The sequence below is a fragment of the Buceros rhinoceros genome, unplaced genomic scaffold (assembly GCF_000710305.1).
Source record: "Buceros rhinoceros silvestris isolate BGI_N320 unplaced genomic scaffold, ASM71030v1 scaffold17964, whole genome shotgun sequence".
NCBI classification, from domain to species: domain Eukaryota; kingdom Metazoa; phylum Chordata; class Aves; order Bucerotiformes; family Bucerotidae; genus Buceros; species Buceros rhinoceros.
Genome location: NW_010407896.1, coordinates 1 through 13,853, shown reverse-complemented (window position 1 = coordinate 13,853; position 13,853 = coordinate 1). Strand labels below are relative to the sequence as shown.

The 13,853-nt window shown below is 37.8% G+C and overlaps 1 protein-coding gene across 1 annotated transcript; it reads right to left on the bottom strand.

The window, feature by feature from the left end:
• Positions 1-1,524: 1,524 nt before the first annotated feature.
• On the bottom strand, positions 1,525-11,691 carry FBXO36 (F-box protein 36; the record flags this gene model as incomplete). The annotated part of the gene is given in 5 exon segments (XM_010134686.1): positions 1,525-1,595; positions 1,598-1,699; positions 6,661-6,709; positions 6,711-6,835; positions 11,580-11,691. Coding segments are annotated over 5 exon segments (459 nt in total), but the record flags the coding sequence as incomplete, so codon positions are not given.
• Positions 11,692-13,853: the final 2,162 nt, after the last annotated feature.

Sequence of the window (13,853 nt, the reverse complement as noted above, 5' to 3'; positions counted from 1 at the left end):
GGGAAGGTGGACTGACAAAACCAAGTTAAATTAGCATTTTAAATTAATATTCCCGTAGTTTATATTGGCTAGCATGGTTCCTAGGAACTGCCTAATTCTGTTACAGGAGCACAAGCTAAGAAAAACATTCATTGGTGGTAAACTGACAGTGAGAAAAGAGGTTCTGTTGTTTAGTAGCTCTGCTTCCATATTGTTGTTTTTAAAATCATGTCTCTAAAGCAAAATTACATTTTACAGTGTTCTATTATACAGAACAGAAGTTTTATGAATACAGTATTTTATGCATATAATTGAACTTGTATTTGTCATTGTCCTAAAAGGAAATAGTCACAAGGAGGAAACAATATACTGAAGTGTTTTTTCTCTCTAAAGATCTACAGTCACCAAACACTTCAAGAATATTGGTATATAGTAGTAGAACAAAATATTCTTAACCTGAATTAGCAAATATCTTTTAAGAATTAAAATATTGCTTTATAAACAGAATCATATACGAAGCCTGTATTCATAGTTTTTGATCAATTTATAAAATTTAGGTTTAATACTTGACATGTTAAAAAATTGTAAACCTAGTAGACTCTTCAAATGTTACACTATTATATCCAAATACTGCAATCACTGTTTTTAACACTCGGGTCTTAAGTCTAGTCAATGACAAACGATATATTAATCCACCAATACTTTCAGTGTAATAATATTTGGCCTCTTAATTGCTGAAGTTGATTGTTGGAGTAAGTCAGTCGTCAGTAAAAACTGCCTTCATCTTCAAACTCTCGAGTAACCGTTGTTGCAGTCTTGTAAGATAGCAGACGTCTCTTACCAAATATGCAACTTGAACAATGGAAGTCAATTAGTTTCAAAATTTCCTGCTTCAGCAACATCAAGGAAAAATTTTGCCCATATACCATTGTACCACTATGGCAGAGTGCCTCAAACATGACTTTGATGGAGTGTCCAAGATGAGGATGATCATTTGATCCACACCATCAGTCACCAAACAGGTTTCTTCTTGGTGACAAAATTACTTGCTTGAAGTTTAGATTTTTAATTTAAAAACATTTTAACACACATCAAACTCTGGAACCAGCTGTATGTTTTTTGCCTATAAACGTTGCAGATTTACCATGGTGGACAGTAAAACCCGCCGCATTCATCAGCAATTTTTGTGGTAAGTAATGATAGGTGGTTTTCTATAAATGTAATAATGACAGTGCCATAGCATCTGATATAAGACAAGGAGCACGTATAGCATATATGCAAAACAGAGAAGTCAGAACGAAGAAGTATAAAGGAGCCCCAACCTCTTCGATTACTAGTAACTGCTATGATGCTGACTGTAATACAGTTTCAGGATGCCCAACATACTAAACAGTGTATTATTTACATGTTGCTCCTAGTAAGACATATTTCAATCCTTGATGTAATCTGCTTTCCCTAGCAAGGAAGAAAAGTCAGTATGTCTGACCTGATGAACAGCAAATCCACTCCTTATAACAATTGCTTTAATGAAAAATGGGGTTTTTTTCAGTTATTTTTTTTGTTCTGAGCATCTTGTTTCTGCCTCCTCTTTCGGAGCTGCATCTGTAGCTGAAGTCTGTGAAGAAGAATTGTTTCCACCCCATTTCCTGTTCTTTTATTTCAGGTGTAATTGTGTCACATGAGTGCTCCCTATTTTCCCATGTCATATTACTGTTACATACGTCATTGTAAGAGAAAGTGGAGGCCTAAAATCATAGTTTGGCTTATTGGTGATTTACTTTTCTTCAGAAAATGAACTACACAGACACCTGGTATCGAGGTCACTTGCAGAGCAAGCTACACACCTGCCTTGAATGTGTTAGTTAAAACTCACAGTGACATCAGTGGAAGTTTTGCCCAGTCCTGCCAATGCAACATTCTTCGTGAAAAATTTGAGAAGCTTCTTTTGGTACGGTATCAAAAGCCTTTCTGCCACACTAAAAGTAGCTGTAATGCCATATACTGTCCTTGTATGCAATTCATACAGCCCCGCTGAAGTCGATGAAGCCAAAGAACTTGTTAGGATGTAGAAATCACAAAAACAAATCTGTTTTCAAGGTAACTAAAAGAAGCAAGCTACCTTTGGACTTAAAACAGAAATGCAGTTTTAGGAAGCTTTCAGAAGCACTGTAAGGATTAAGTCTGTTTCTTAGGAGATGCTTCCCTCCTTAAGATTGACTCCATAAACAGAATCAGGTGGAAATATAATATTATAAACAGGAAGAAAGAATGTTGACATTTGTTAGATGACAGAACCATCACAAAAAAAAAGAATTGAGAAGATACTCCGTCATTGTTTATTATGTACCCACTGTAAGTTATACCAGAGCATAGTAACATTGATTCTCCCCCCAAACATTCCACTTTTCTATATATGTGTGGTTGCAGGGACCTAAGTGGAGTTGTACTAAATTAATCCAATGCAAGTGGCTGGTGTGTCTGCCACAAGCAGTAAAGAAATAGAAAAGCAAAACTCCTGGTTATAACTTGTGTTACATGCTGCTGACGTAGCCAGATACCTTAAACTATTTAATGCACCGACTATGGCAAAGCTGTTTCAGAGTATATGTGGTCTTATTTTTGTTCTTGAATTGTGAGAGAGATGATACTGCAGGCATGCACAACATCCTAGCATATTTTAGCAAGGGAAAATCAGGGATTATTGGGGCAAAATTGCTGTAGAAGTCCTGAAATGGAAATATGTGCATTTAAAAAGTTTTGTTTAAATTTCTGCTTGCTGTCTGTCTTTCACCATTCTGCTGTTCCTATGAAAAATGGACACCATTAAGTTAAAAATAGTGGAGACTGGTTTTTAATATCGCATGTTCGTACTTCTAAATGCAGTGCTCTATTAGAAATAATGCATAAAGAAAAAAGATAACCGGTGTCATTAGCGAGGTTTTCTTCCCGTGCCGATGGCTTCTGGGTTGTGTGATGACCGCTGGCTCTCCGCGGGCAGTCAGCGCGCACCGCCGCAGCCGCCCGGGCAGCGCTCGGCGCCCTCTCCCTCCTGGTCGGCGACCTGGCTCCCTCTGGCGGGAGCAGGCTCTATTAGAAATAATGCATAAAGAAAAAAGATAACCGGTGTCATTAGCGAGGTTTTCTTCCCGTGCCGATGGCTTCTGGGTTGTGTGATGACCGCTGGCTCTCCGCGGGCAGTCAGCGCGCACCGCCGCAGCCGCCCGGGCAGCGCTCGGCGCCCTCTCCCTCCTGGTCGGCGACCTGGCTCCCTCTGGCGGGAGCAGCTCCCCTGAGCTCGCAGCGGCAGTTTTCTTCCTGCGGTTTAATATTTCCTGCTCTGCCTATCTTGTACAAAATAAGCTAAACGAATCCCATCCTGAGCTTGTGCTGGGAGACATCACAGTAGAGCAGTTTGCTGAAAAAGTGTTTGGAAAACACACGCAATGCTTCAACGGTGGAGCCCACATTACATACTTTGTTTCTTTTGAGACGGAGCTTTTTCTACTATACTTAAAAATAGCGCCTGGTGAGAATCTAAAATACTTTGACATGCATATTGAAAGCATAAGAAAACTCTGGAGAACAGTATTTATGCTCAGAAGTACACAGTCAGAGAAATGCCGTGCTCTGGGTAACAAGATACCTGCCCAGTTTAGCCTGGTTTAGCACAGGGTGCATGTATGGAGCCTTTCACACTCCACTTTTCAGTCCTGAGTGCAGAAACTGTTCTATTTTCCTCTGCTGTATAATTCCACAGAAAGTAGCATTCCAGCCTACACATAAATTAGTCTGGAAATGAAAACTCGTAATCATTGAGGCAAATTTTTAATTCCTAAAAAATACTGTTGAAATTGAAGAGAGCATGGCATTATTATTTGTGATGGGTTATTTCATTATGACAAAATCTTCTCTTTATTATTATGCAACTTAATTATTTCTACAATTTCCTGAAATTCCTGAACATCCAAGGCTTCGTGTTAAACTAATGAAAAGTTTGCTGCCCTCCACAGTACATTATCCTATTCCACTTGCAGTCTGCAAATGAGAGATGGATTCCAAATTACAAATAAATAATTTCCTGGCCTTCTTTCTCCATTCTCTCTCTCCTTTGGTTGTTTTTATTCTCTGATTCTCTGTGGTTATTTTCCAGTCATAGTATCAACTGTTTTATCTTCAAACTGAAATAAAGTCCAGAACTCAGCACCCTTGTATACTTCCATCTGCCTTTCATCAAGTCAAGGGTTAGAGCTGGGCTGGCCCCAGATGAATGACAGTCACTCTCTATTATCCACACCCCCTCCCACACCCCCTTCCCCCCTTTCCCAAAGAGGGGAAAGAGAAAAGGAGCAAGGGAGAGAGAGACATGCAGATTGGAAAAGAAAACTAAATCTCTTTTAACGAGAATAATATTAATAAAATTAACTATGTACAAACATATACAATACCAATACCAAACCCAAACCCCTGATGCAACCATGCCACAGTCACCACTGATGCTGTGAGCAGATACTAGGCAAGGCCCAGGCTGGGCTCAGCAGCAGACAGAAACTGGATGCAGCAGCTGGATTCAGGGTTGTGTGGCCTGGGATCAAAGGCAGAAGGGGCAGAGTCCTCCTCAGACATTGGCCATTGAAGAAGAGAGCAAGAGGGGGCAAGACCCTCAGCTTTATACCGAATATGGTACGTATGGGATGGAACACCTTGTTGGTCAGTGTAGGGTCATCTGTCCTGTCTGCTCCTCCCCGCAGGTGCAGCCTCTAACTTACTGCACCCCCAGTGTGTTACACAGGATTTAGCAGTGACCTTGGTCTGCACAGCAGCAAGTGTAAGCCTGAGCCTTTCTGCACAGCAGTTCCTGGTGTTACCGAACATTTGGAAGAAAAACTCCTCAACACCAATGTAGCATTAAGAAGCAGCATTTTCTTATCAGTGCTGGGTGCGGGAGGTATATCTTTCCCAAATCTCACACCCCAGCCAAAGCTTATATCACCCGATTACATGCATATTCATTATTTCCCCCCAAATAATCATACATATTAAAAAACTAATTAATAATTTTGCATAGCTATTACGCATGCAGCTTGAGTATCAGTCTCCAAACAGCTTAGCCCGCACTTTCTCTTCTGTTTTGTCTTCTTCTGTATCATAGACTTGTAGTTTAGATTTTTTCTCATTCTTTTCCCAGACGGCCAAGGTTTTCCTATCGCTGTTGTACAGACTAGTATTCACAGGGTAACATAACACTGGTAGTAACTGTAAACATCAAGTGCTCTCACTTCTAGAAGCAGACACCAGCTGCAGAAACCATGCTATTGACTCCAGAAAGTGCAGTTCCTTAGAAGAGACTGAGCTGCAAAGTGAAATCACTGAACAGAATGAGTTCTGTTCTAACTCAAACCAGGACAATTCATTAAACGGTCTATTTTGCTATCTTGCCACTTTCTCCTGTGCATTCTTTACACTGTCTCCTATGTCGTGTGCTCACTTACCTGAACTCACTTGCACTATAATGTCTTTGTATGCACACCATAGGACCAGCAGTACAGCCACGTCCTCTTGAGCTGTCAGCAATCTTCCACAGAAGATTTTTTGAAATGCTATGCCACATAGCCTCAAAATAATACAAACTCATCCTGCTACAATTTGGAGATGTACTCTGCACTAGAGACATGTCCTGCTCTCCAACCTAAAGGTTAATCTGTCTCTCTGAACTCTTTCAGAAAGTATCTAGCTTTCACATCTGACTCAAGATGACTTAAACCTGGTTTTATCTTCCTCCTAAGGTCGCATCATTACTTACGTTTTCAGTAACTGCACAATCCATCACACAACAGGCTTCATTCTAGGCTCCTACGGCATCCCCGGGGATAAGAATCAAGTTACGCATCTCTTTAATACAGTCCTTTTCCTATTTCTCCTAATCTAAACCCATTTTCTCCCCCTACCTGAGTTACTACAGCAGCTTTTCTCAAGCTCTGACTGGAATAGAAAATGCAATTTTGAGGTATTCAGACAAAAATAAGATTCCTAGATCAGAGCTCTGCAAATATATTTCTTTCCATCCCCCTAATTACCTGACCCTGCAGAGAGCAGGAAGTTGACACAGATGACCTCTCAAAGGCCTTTTCAACACAGCCTAAGCTATCCCATGACTTTTGTCTTTTTGCAACAACAGGTTGGCCGTCGTTCTCCCGGCACTTCCAGGCTGTCCGTCCCCAGCGGTCACACCTCACTCGGCGCTGAGAATGGCAGTGATTTTTTGTTTGTGAGTGAGGCTGGCATAAGGGAGTCCTGGGCCACGGCTGAAGTTACCAGACCTTACAACAATACCAATCATAATGCAAAGCATAGGTTTAGAATTTTAAAGACTTAATCCTGGAACTAGTGTGTAACACCCAGCCATGGGTTACAATGGAATAAATTATCTGGATCACTGAGTTTATTATATGCAACGAAAGTTTACAGGAGAAGGACAGTCTCTGACTGCATTACTACGATCTAGTTTTTATTGCACCCATTCAGTTGTTTGTATAGGGACGATTTATTTATTGTCTTAAAGTTTAATTAAAGCAGAGAGATTATGATTATACTAAACATGAAATTAATCAAAACGAACATGCTGCACAGCAAAGCTAACAATTAAAATTTTTTAAAATTTAAAAAAAAATTTTTTTTTCTTTAGCGTTTCAAATCTGTGTGAAACTTGAGAAAGCCTGGCAATATTTTCAAGGCTCCAGAAAGGACATCATTTACAGGAGTTATGGGACAGGAAGCTGTTGCAGGAAGTCACAGTTACCTCAGCACAGATTGAGGACATGTTCCAGAACTTTGGCACCAAACGCTATAGCAATCTGAGCTGTGATTAAAAAAAAAAACCCACAACCCAAACCTAAGACAACAGATTTGTAAAAGTCTGAGATTTCTTCCCAATAATTCCACATTATTCGGCTACATCTTAAGAAAAAAAAATCAGAAAAGTCAGCTCAATTTTTTTAATGTTTTCTAGAGAAAGTGACATGTAATATCTTATATAGAACATGCGTAATTTGTAGTATTTCAATTTATCTTAAGAGTTGCAAGTGACATCCAGGAAGCCTGTGCAGTAAAACAAGGCTTTAGTTAAAAAAACTGTATGTTACCTAGTACATAGCAAACTTGTCTCGGCTGAGGAACATTAAACAGCAGCAAAGCTGCACTGAAATTTGTCCGTATCCATTTGGTGCACTTTTCCACATACATATTTACTTACAAAAAGACTGTGCTCTCTACTCAGGAGGAGGTTAGTAGAACAGCAAAAAGTACTTCATTAGTATGCTGTGGGGAAAATAGCGATGGCTCTGATAAGACGACCCTGTAGTTCTGCTTCTTATCCTACATAGGTACAGCTAAACCACTAAAACAAAAGTTACCTTCTACAGTGGTAAGAAATTTTTTGACTCGCTCACTTCGTGATCCAGTACAATGCCAAACTCCTCCTATCGATCTGCTGCTTAGTGAGCTACTCTCATCCTGCATTCATACAGTTATTTCCCTTTCGGTGTCTAACTTGGCCTTTTCAATTTAACAGCGTTTCTTCAGATCATTTATTTATCTGTTTTATCAAATTGCTTTAATAAGAATAGTTGTTCATTATGAAACATCACCCTGAATTCAATTTGCAACACTTCTAATGAATGATCAGTGGCACATTTTGGAGCTGCATGTTGTTTCCTAAGCTCTGATGACATGAATGCAGTCCCCAAGATTTGTAAAGGTCTTTTTTTTTTTTTCATCCAGTGACACAGAGATCAAAATTTAAATTTAAAGCAGAATTACAAAGTTTTTGTACTATGAAATTATTCCAATGCACCTGAAGTGGATTTTTTAAAATTGTTGTTATTTTGGGCATGTTTTGGTTTTGTTTGCTTTGTTTTTTTTTTTTTAACCAGAGTCTTTTGTGAGATTAGTTACTGAGCTCAAGCTTATGTGAACGCATTTGAAAGAGCTTTCCACATTACAGGATTTCACTGTTAAGATGTTAAGACTTTTTTCTTCTCTTTGTGATTCAAATATTTCTAAGTTAATTATGTAGAAGAAAGCTATTACCTTATCTTCCTTCATGTCCTTGGGGAGATGGCCCAATGTCGTTCAGCCTTTCTTTTTTGTTGGTATATCAGAATGCAAGCACAAACAGTTTGCTGTTGGTTCTCATTTGCTTTTTGCTTTCCAAGCATCTCTGGTCTATACAGTTGGTAGTTTTCCTCAAATTTCTTAGGCAAGTAAAAAAATCTTCTACATAGTCAACTAAAAATTGTATGGCTGATGTAATTCAAGCTGATATGCAAGAATGATCCAAATCTTCACATCCTGGGAATGATGATGGTAATGCTCGTAGTGTGCATCTATTTCATGTTGAATGTTTAAGCAAGTTACCACATGAATATTTGCTGCTGCTTCAGGTTTTCTTCATTTCTAGAAATAATAATGTTACTTGACTTGGCTATTTTCAAGCATATTTAGCTGTATTTATCTAGCTTTATACATATATTTGCAGCTAATGATGAACTAACTGTGTTAGTTCAAATACCTGTATGGGATATTGATAAAATGTTTCATTTGCAGGGATACTGTTCTTCCTATGCCCATTACAAATTATTTAAGCACTTCTTTTTTTTAAAAATTTCCTCTAAAAATCTCCAACCATGTGAAAACAGACAAAATCTTAGGAATGAGAACTAGGAGATAATAACAGGAAATACTAACACTTAACAACAGATAAACATTTTGCTAGGGATAAACATTTTTGGTAGGGATATACGAAATATTTAGCAACAAACCATGGGTCTGGTAAAGAGTCTTTTATTTAAACCCTCATCTGGCAAAAAATTGAGACATTATGAGTATTATTCCAGTATCTATATTTGTGGAGAATTATGGGGAAAAATAAAAAAATCTGTGAATACTTAGGAGAACAGCAGCAAAGCCTCTCTTAACAGGAGGTGAGGAGGAGATGTAAAAACATCTGATTGTGTGGAACAGCCAGAGATACGGACAGAAATAGTATAAATATAATAATACAACTTCTTACAAACATAGAAATTTTTATTCATGATACTTCTATTTATGTTAAAATTTTTCTGAAAACTAAACACTTTTATATTAAAATTTTACTAAAAACCAGAGGGGAAAAAACCATGGATGATTTTAAAGATAATTTTAGAAGGAGGACGAAATGACTAAATGTTAGGAAAGAATGGCAACTGTGGCTCCTAATACTTCTTGTGGAGTAGGAAACGTCTGAACCACCAACACCGCTTTTCAAGAAAAAGCAGGCAGAGCTTATTTGTAACCTACTGAAAACACACGAGATAACAGTATGAAACTGCATGTTAACAATAATTTAACTCTTTGAATCACTGCACCCAGGTAATGTAAAACAGATGTTTTATTGGGTCGTTATATTAATATGAAATGCCACAGGAAAATCTTACAGCATAAGCAATAAGGAAAAAACCAAGCTAAACTCTTCACTAATAGATATTCTCATATCAAATCTACTTATGAGGTAAATAAAAAAATAAATTAAAGTTTTGAAAATAAACCCACTAAAACCTATTGCTAAAATTCAGCTGTAAATACCATTTCTTGGCAAACAAAGTATAGAAGGCTACTTCTTTGAAATCTCAAGTTTATAAAGTTCGATAATCATCAAATTAAAAAGCGGTGCAAGTCTTTGCTCAACTAATGGAGGGATTATAAACACCTACTGCAAAAAAGCATAGCATATTTGAAGACCCCCTGAGCACTAGGCAAATTCAACAGGCAATCCATTTTCTATTGGTTCATGATAGGTGCATTCCCCTTCTAGTCAAAATGAGTAGTAATACCTGGAATTAAAGATTCCTGGAATTAAAATAATACCTGGAATTAAAGTAAGTGCTGCTTAAAACTTTTTCCGTGGTTTGTGCATATGTCCAGTCACTTGAGCACAGAGTGTGCAGTCTTCCCGTCAGTGGAACACTAATGGCAGTCACTTGCAGACTCCCGACCCAGCTGCCTAAAGAAGTGTTATTTCAATCAAATTCACTTGAAACTGGCCAGTTGCAAAAGTTACAAGGGGGATCAGAAACACAAACCTAAACATAGAAACGCGGAGCACATTAACTCACCAGGGCTAAAATCTCTGGATTGTGCTGTAGGAAATGTTAGTTTTTAACAAGCAAAGTATAGGAAACGTGTTGGTCTTATTTCAGACCCTAAATGAAGATACATTCAAATTTACTCTTGAAAACAGGTGTATCCTTCTCAGAGAAAGTTTTACCCTTCTCCCCTACCACTTGAGATTCCTACATTTCTTGGGAAGGCAGATCTCCTCTGCCTAGGTGTAAATAAGATGATGTCTACCCAAGTTGCTGATGAGGAAAACAGGACTTCATTTGGAAACGACATTTTGCAAGTTCATCATGAAAAGAGGATAAATATGAAGTCATATCTGTAACTAAGGTTTTTTATGCCTGTACACAATTGTTGGGGCGGGAAAAGTTAACAACTGGCAAGAAGAGAAACTGCCAAGGACGAAGATTAAAAGCAAGAGATAAGGCAGCTGTGTTTAATGAAGCTGCTCGTTAAGGAAGGTGTGTGCTTGGTTGCATGTAACCAATTAACAGATGTGTTTGAGCGCGTGAACATTGTAGCTATCCAATTACAATATGCGTGATCAGAAGCAAATAGTATAAAAGAGGTTGACTTATTTAATAAACTTGTCTGCTTTATGCTTGCTATGTGAGTGCAGTCCATTAGTCTGTGTCGCGTTGTCCGTTCCTACTTTCGCAACACACATTCAGATACAAGAGCAGCTTATTAAAAAAAGAATCTCACCAATGCAAGGTGTTTGAATGCTACCTGTTTTCTTGGGCTACAAAAGCCTCAGACCTCAACCCAGTCCCTGCAGGTGCAGTTACGATGTTCTCCATTTCCAGACCAGGTCATAGCTCATGCCTCAGCCATTTGCTGCAGCTGCTGAATTAACGTGACTTTGACTATAGTAATTTTCAGGCGACTATTTCCTCTGTTAGCCATGATCAACTAACTTCTGACATGACACCTCTTAAAACTAATCTATTACTGAAAATCAAGACTATAACAAGATGCAGAGCAATAACAGTGGTGTCTCTGCTGCCTTTTTATTCTGGCTGTATGCTCCTAAAGTCTTGTTGCACTTGTACCTGTTGCACTTGGTGTTATTTGTGTTAAATCACAGACTGGGAATCCAGGTGGCTCATGACATGCCCATAAAAATAAATGTGCTGGCACAGATCATTACAAGGACTCAGTTATTAGCAATAAAAATGTTGCTTTCTGGCTTATTTTTGTTGCCAATACCTCCGTCATTGTCTTATAATGAAATTATCAGTGTCGCTGGGATTTATCCTATATTTACATTTACTGCCATGGCTTTCTATTTTTTCAATATTCATACATTAATTTATATCAATGAATTAATAAAACAAAGCCTGTTAGCCAAAGCAATCACATCTTTCATTAAAGTTATTACAGACCAATATTGCTAGATTATTCCATTATATGCCATAGCAAATTTGTAACTATTATTGTCATCTTACTATGAGGAGATGAAAAATCATCTAAAAAATCCTCCTGGATTTCTTTAATTTTTCCAGGTCTTGATTCACAAAATTCATTCCTAAGTGAGATTTACCACCATCTGAAAATTACCTACAACTGTGGAAGAATAAAAAAAAAAAAAGGAAAAAAAGGAAGAAGAAATTAATATCAAGTACTGTGAGATAAATCCTTTGCTAAAATTCAGGACTCCGGTTGTGTAAATATTACTGTATTCCCAAAACAAAGTTATCATAAGAGATTAGACCACGGTTACATTACCAGCAGCCCTACAACATGCTTCAAAGGACATTAAACATTCCTTAATGCACCTAGACAAGTGTGAAATGTTTTTACGTACAAAGCATTCCCAATCCCTGAGTGCAAATGGTGCCTAGAAATTAAAACACATTTAATGACATCTCAACTTGCAAAACTACAAACATTCTCTTTTTGTTTTTTGTCTAGTCGCAGAAACACATCAGGCATTAAATTATGTGGATGAGTAGAAACACCCATTCAACTGCTTAGACATTCAAACACGTCAGTATCAGAGGTACACATTCAATGCACATTTTCAGTCAGAAAAAGAAAAGGAAGCCTGCATTACAAAGCATGCAGCAGAGGTTAACATGAATAGTAAATTATGCAGCTATGAAATTAGGGGGAACAAGTGGCCCTGGCTATCACTAATTTTTGCAGAGTTCTCTTAAAGCATCATATATGTGCTTGAACAGTGCGTCAGCTTTTAACACTGACTTTTGTTTCGTTGCTGTCAGAGCTGAGTCTACAGGAAAGTCGTAATGATGTCTCTTCCTTCACACAAGTTGTTAGCGAAGATCACGCTCCAAGCCAAAAGCAGGATTCAGTTGCTGTTGTAGACAAGGTTAAATAAAATAATCTTGTAACCTTCTGAATATTAATATGTTTTATTTGCTTCCGTTTCATTGAGAAAAGTGAGGGTTTTACCTTGTTGTATGTGTAGGTGGATTTCTGACACACTGAGTGATTAAACTGACAAATGAGAATATGAGTGAGGTGTACATTTATAAACACACACACATAAAAATACACTCCATAGAGTCTTATATTTTCTACTGGCGTGTAGAAAAGGAAAAGTAAAAGCAAGTCTCGAGTCAACTGTCAATAAGCCACAGAAGACTACTCAGATATACTGACCGAAGAACACAGACTTAAAATTGATAATTACAAATCTTAAAGCTGACAACAGTGGTTTACATCTCTCAACATGAAATTTAACTTTAGATCTCTCCGGTATTTCAGTATCAAAATGTAGATTTAAAGGTTGAGAAGAATTAAGTATTTGTAACTCCCCTTAAGTTGCATTCACTTTCATCATCATTTTTTCAATTAAAGCTCAGATTCCAGGCAATCTGCTAAGGCAGGCCCACACCAATTATTCCTGTATTTTTCCAGTCTTACTTGTATCCTGTTGATACCTCATATACAGTAGTAGTAAATAAGTTTTAATAAAGGCTTAACATCTACATTTGAATGTAAATTATAGCCAGTTAATTTTTTTAATGTTTATTGTGGCAAATATGTCCTTATAAGGGATGAGCAGAATTACTAAATCATATTTCTGATAGCATACATACAAAATAGCTTCAATCAACTCTCAGACGTATCTGCAATACTCCATAAAATAATCCTTATTACTCAAATAAAAGAAAAAACATCCTACTCAGTTGCATAAGTTCATCCTATTTTATGATGCACACAATCTTTATTCCTTTGCAGTGAAACAGCTGCCTCTTTGAAGGCAAAAATCTCTATTAATCCAATCCGCATTCTATAATTTAATATAGGAAAAATAAATCACACCATTGAAACATTTTATAATGGCATAATTAATAATTCTGTAATGTAAATGCACAGTATAGACCACTACATTGCTAAAGTAACACCACTAAAGATACTAGCGGTAATTATGACGACTCAATGCAGAAGATCACAAACTTCCTGCCGTTCTATTTCAGTGATGATCTTACGACCTGGGAAGATTTCAGAACTAGTATACTTGTAGCCCACCCCTGGGAAAACAAGGCAGTGAATGCTGTGCTGTACTGTACTTCCAAAGGCTCTTCTCATGCCTAGGAATGGAGGGAGAATCGCCACATAGGGCTACTTCCAGTCTCATTTGTAGAAAACGAGAGAATAAGGTCAGAACAAAACTGATATGCAAATGGAGAAAGAAAAGACATCCTTCTACATGTTCCTCAGCTTGCATACTCTTCAAAATGGTATGGAAGAAT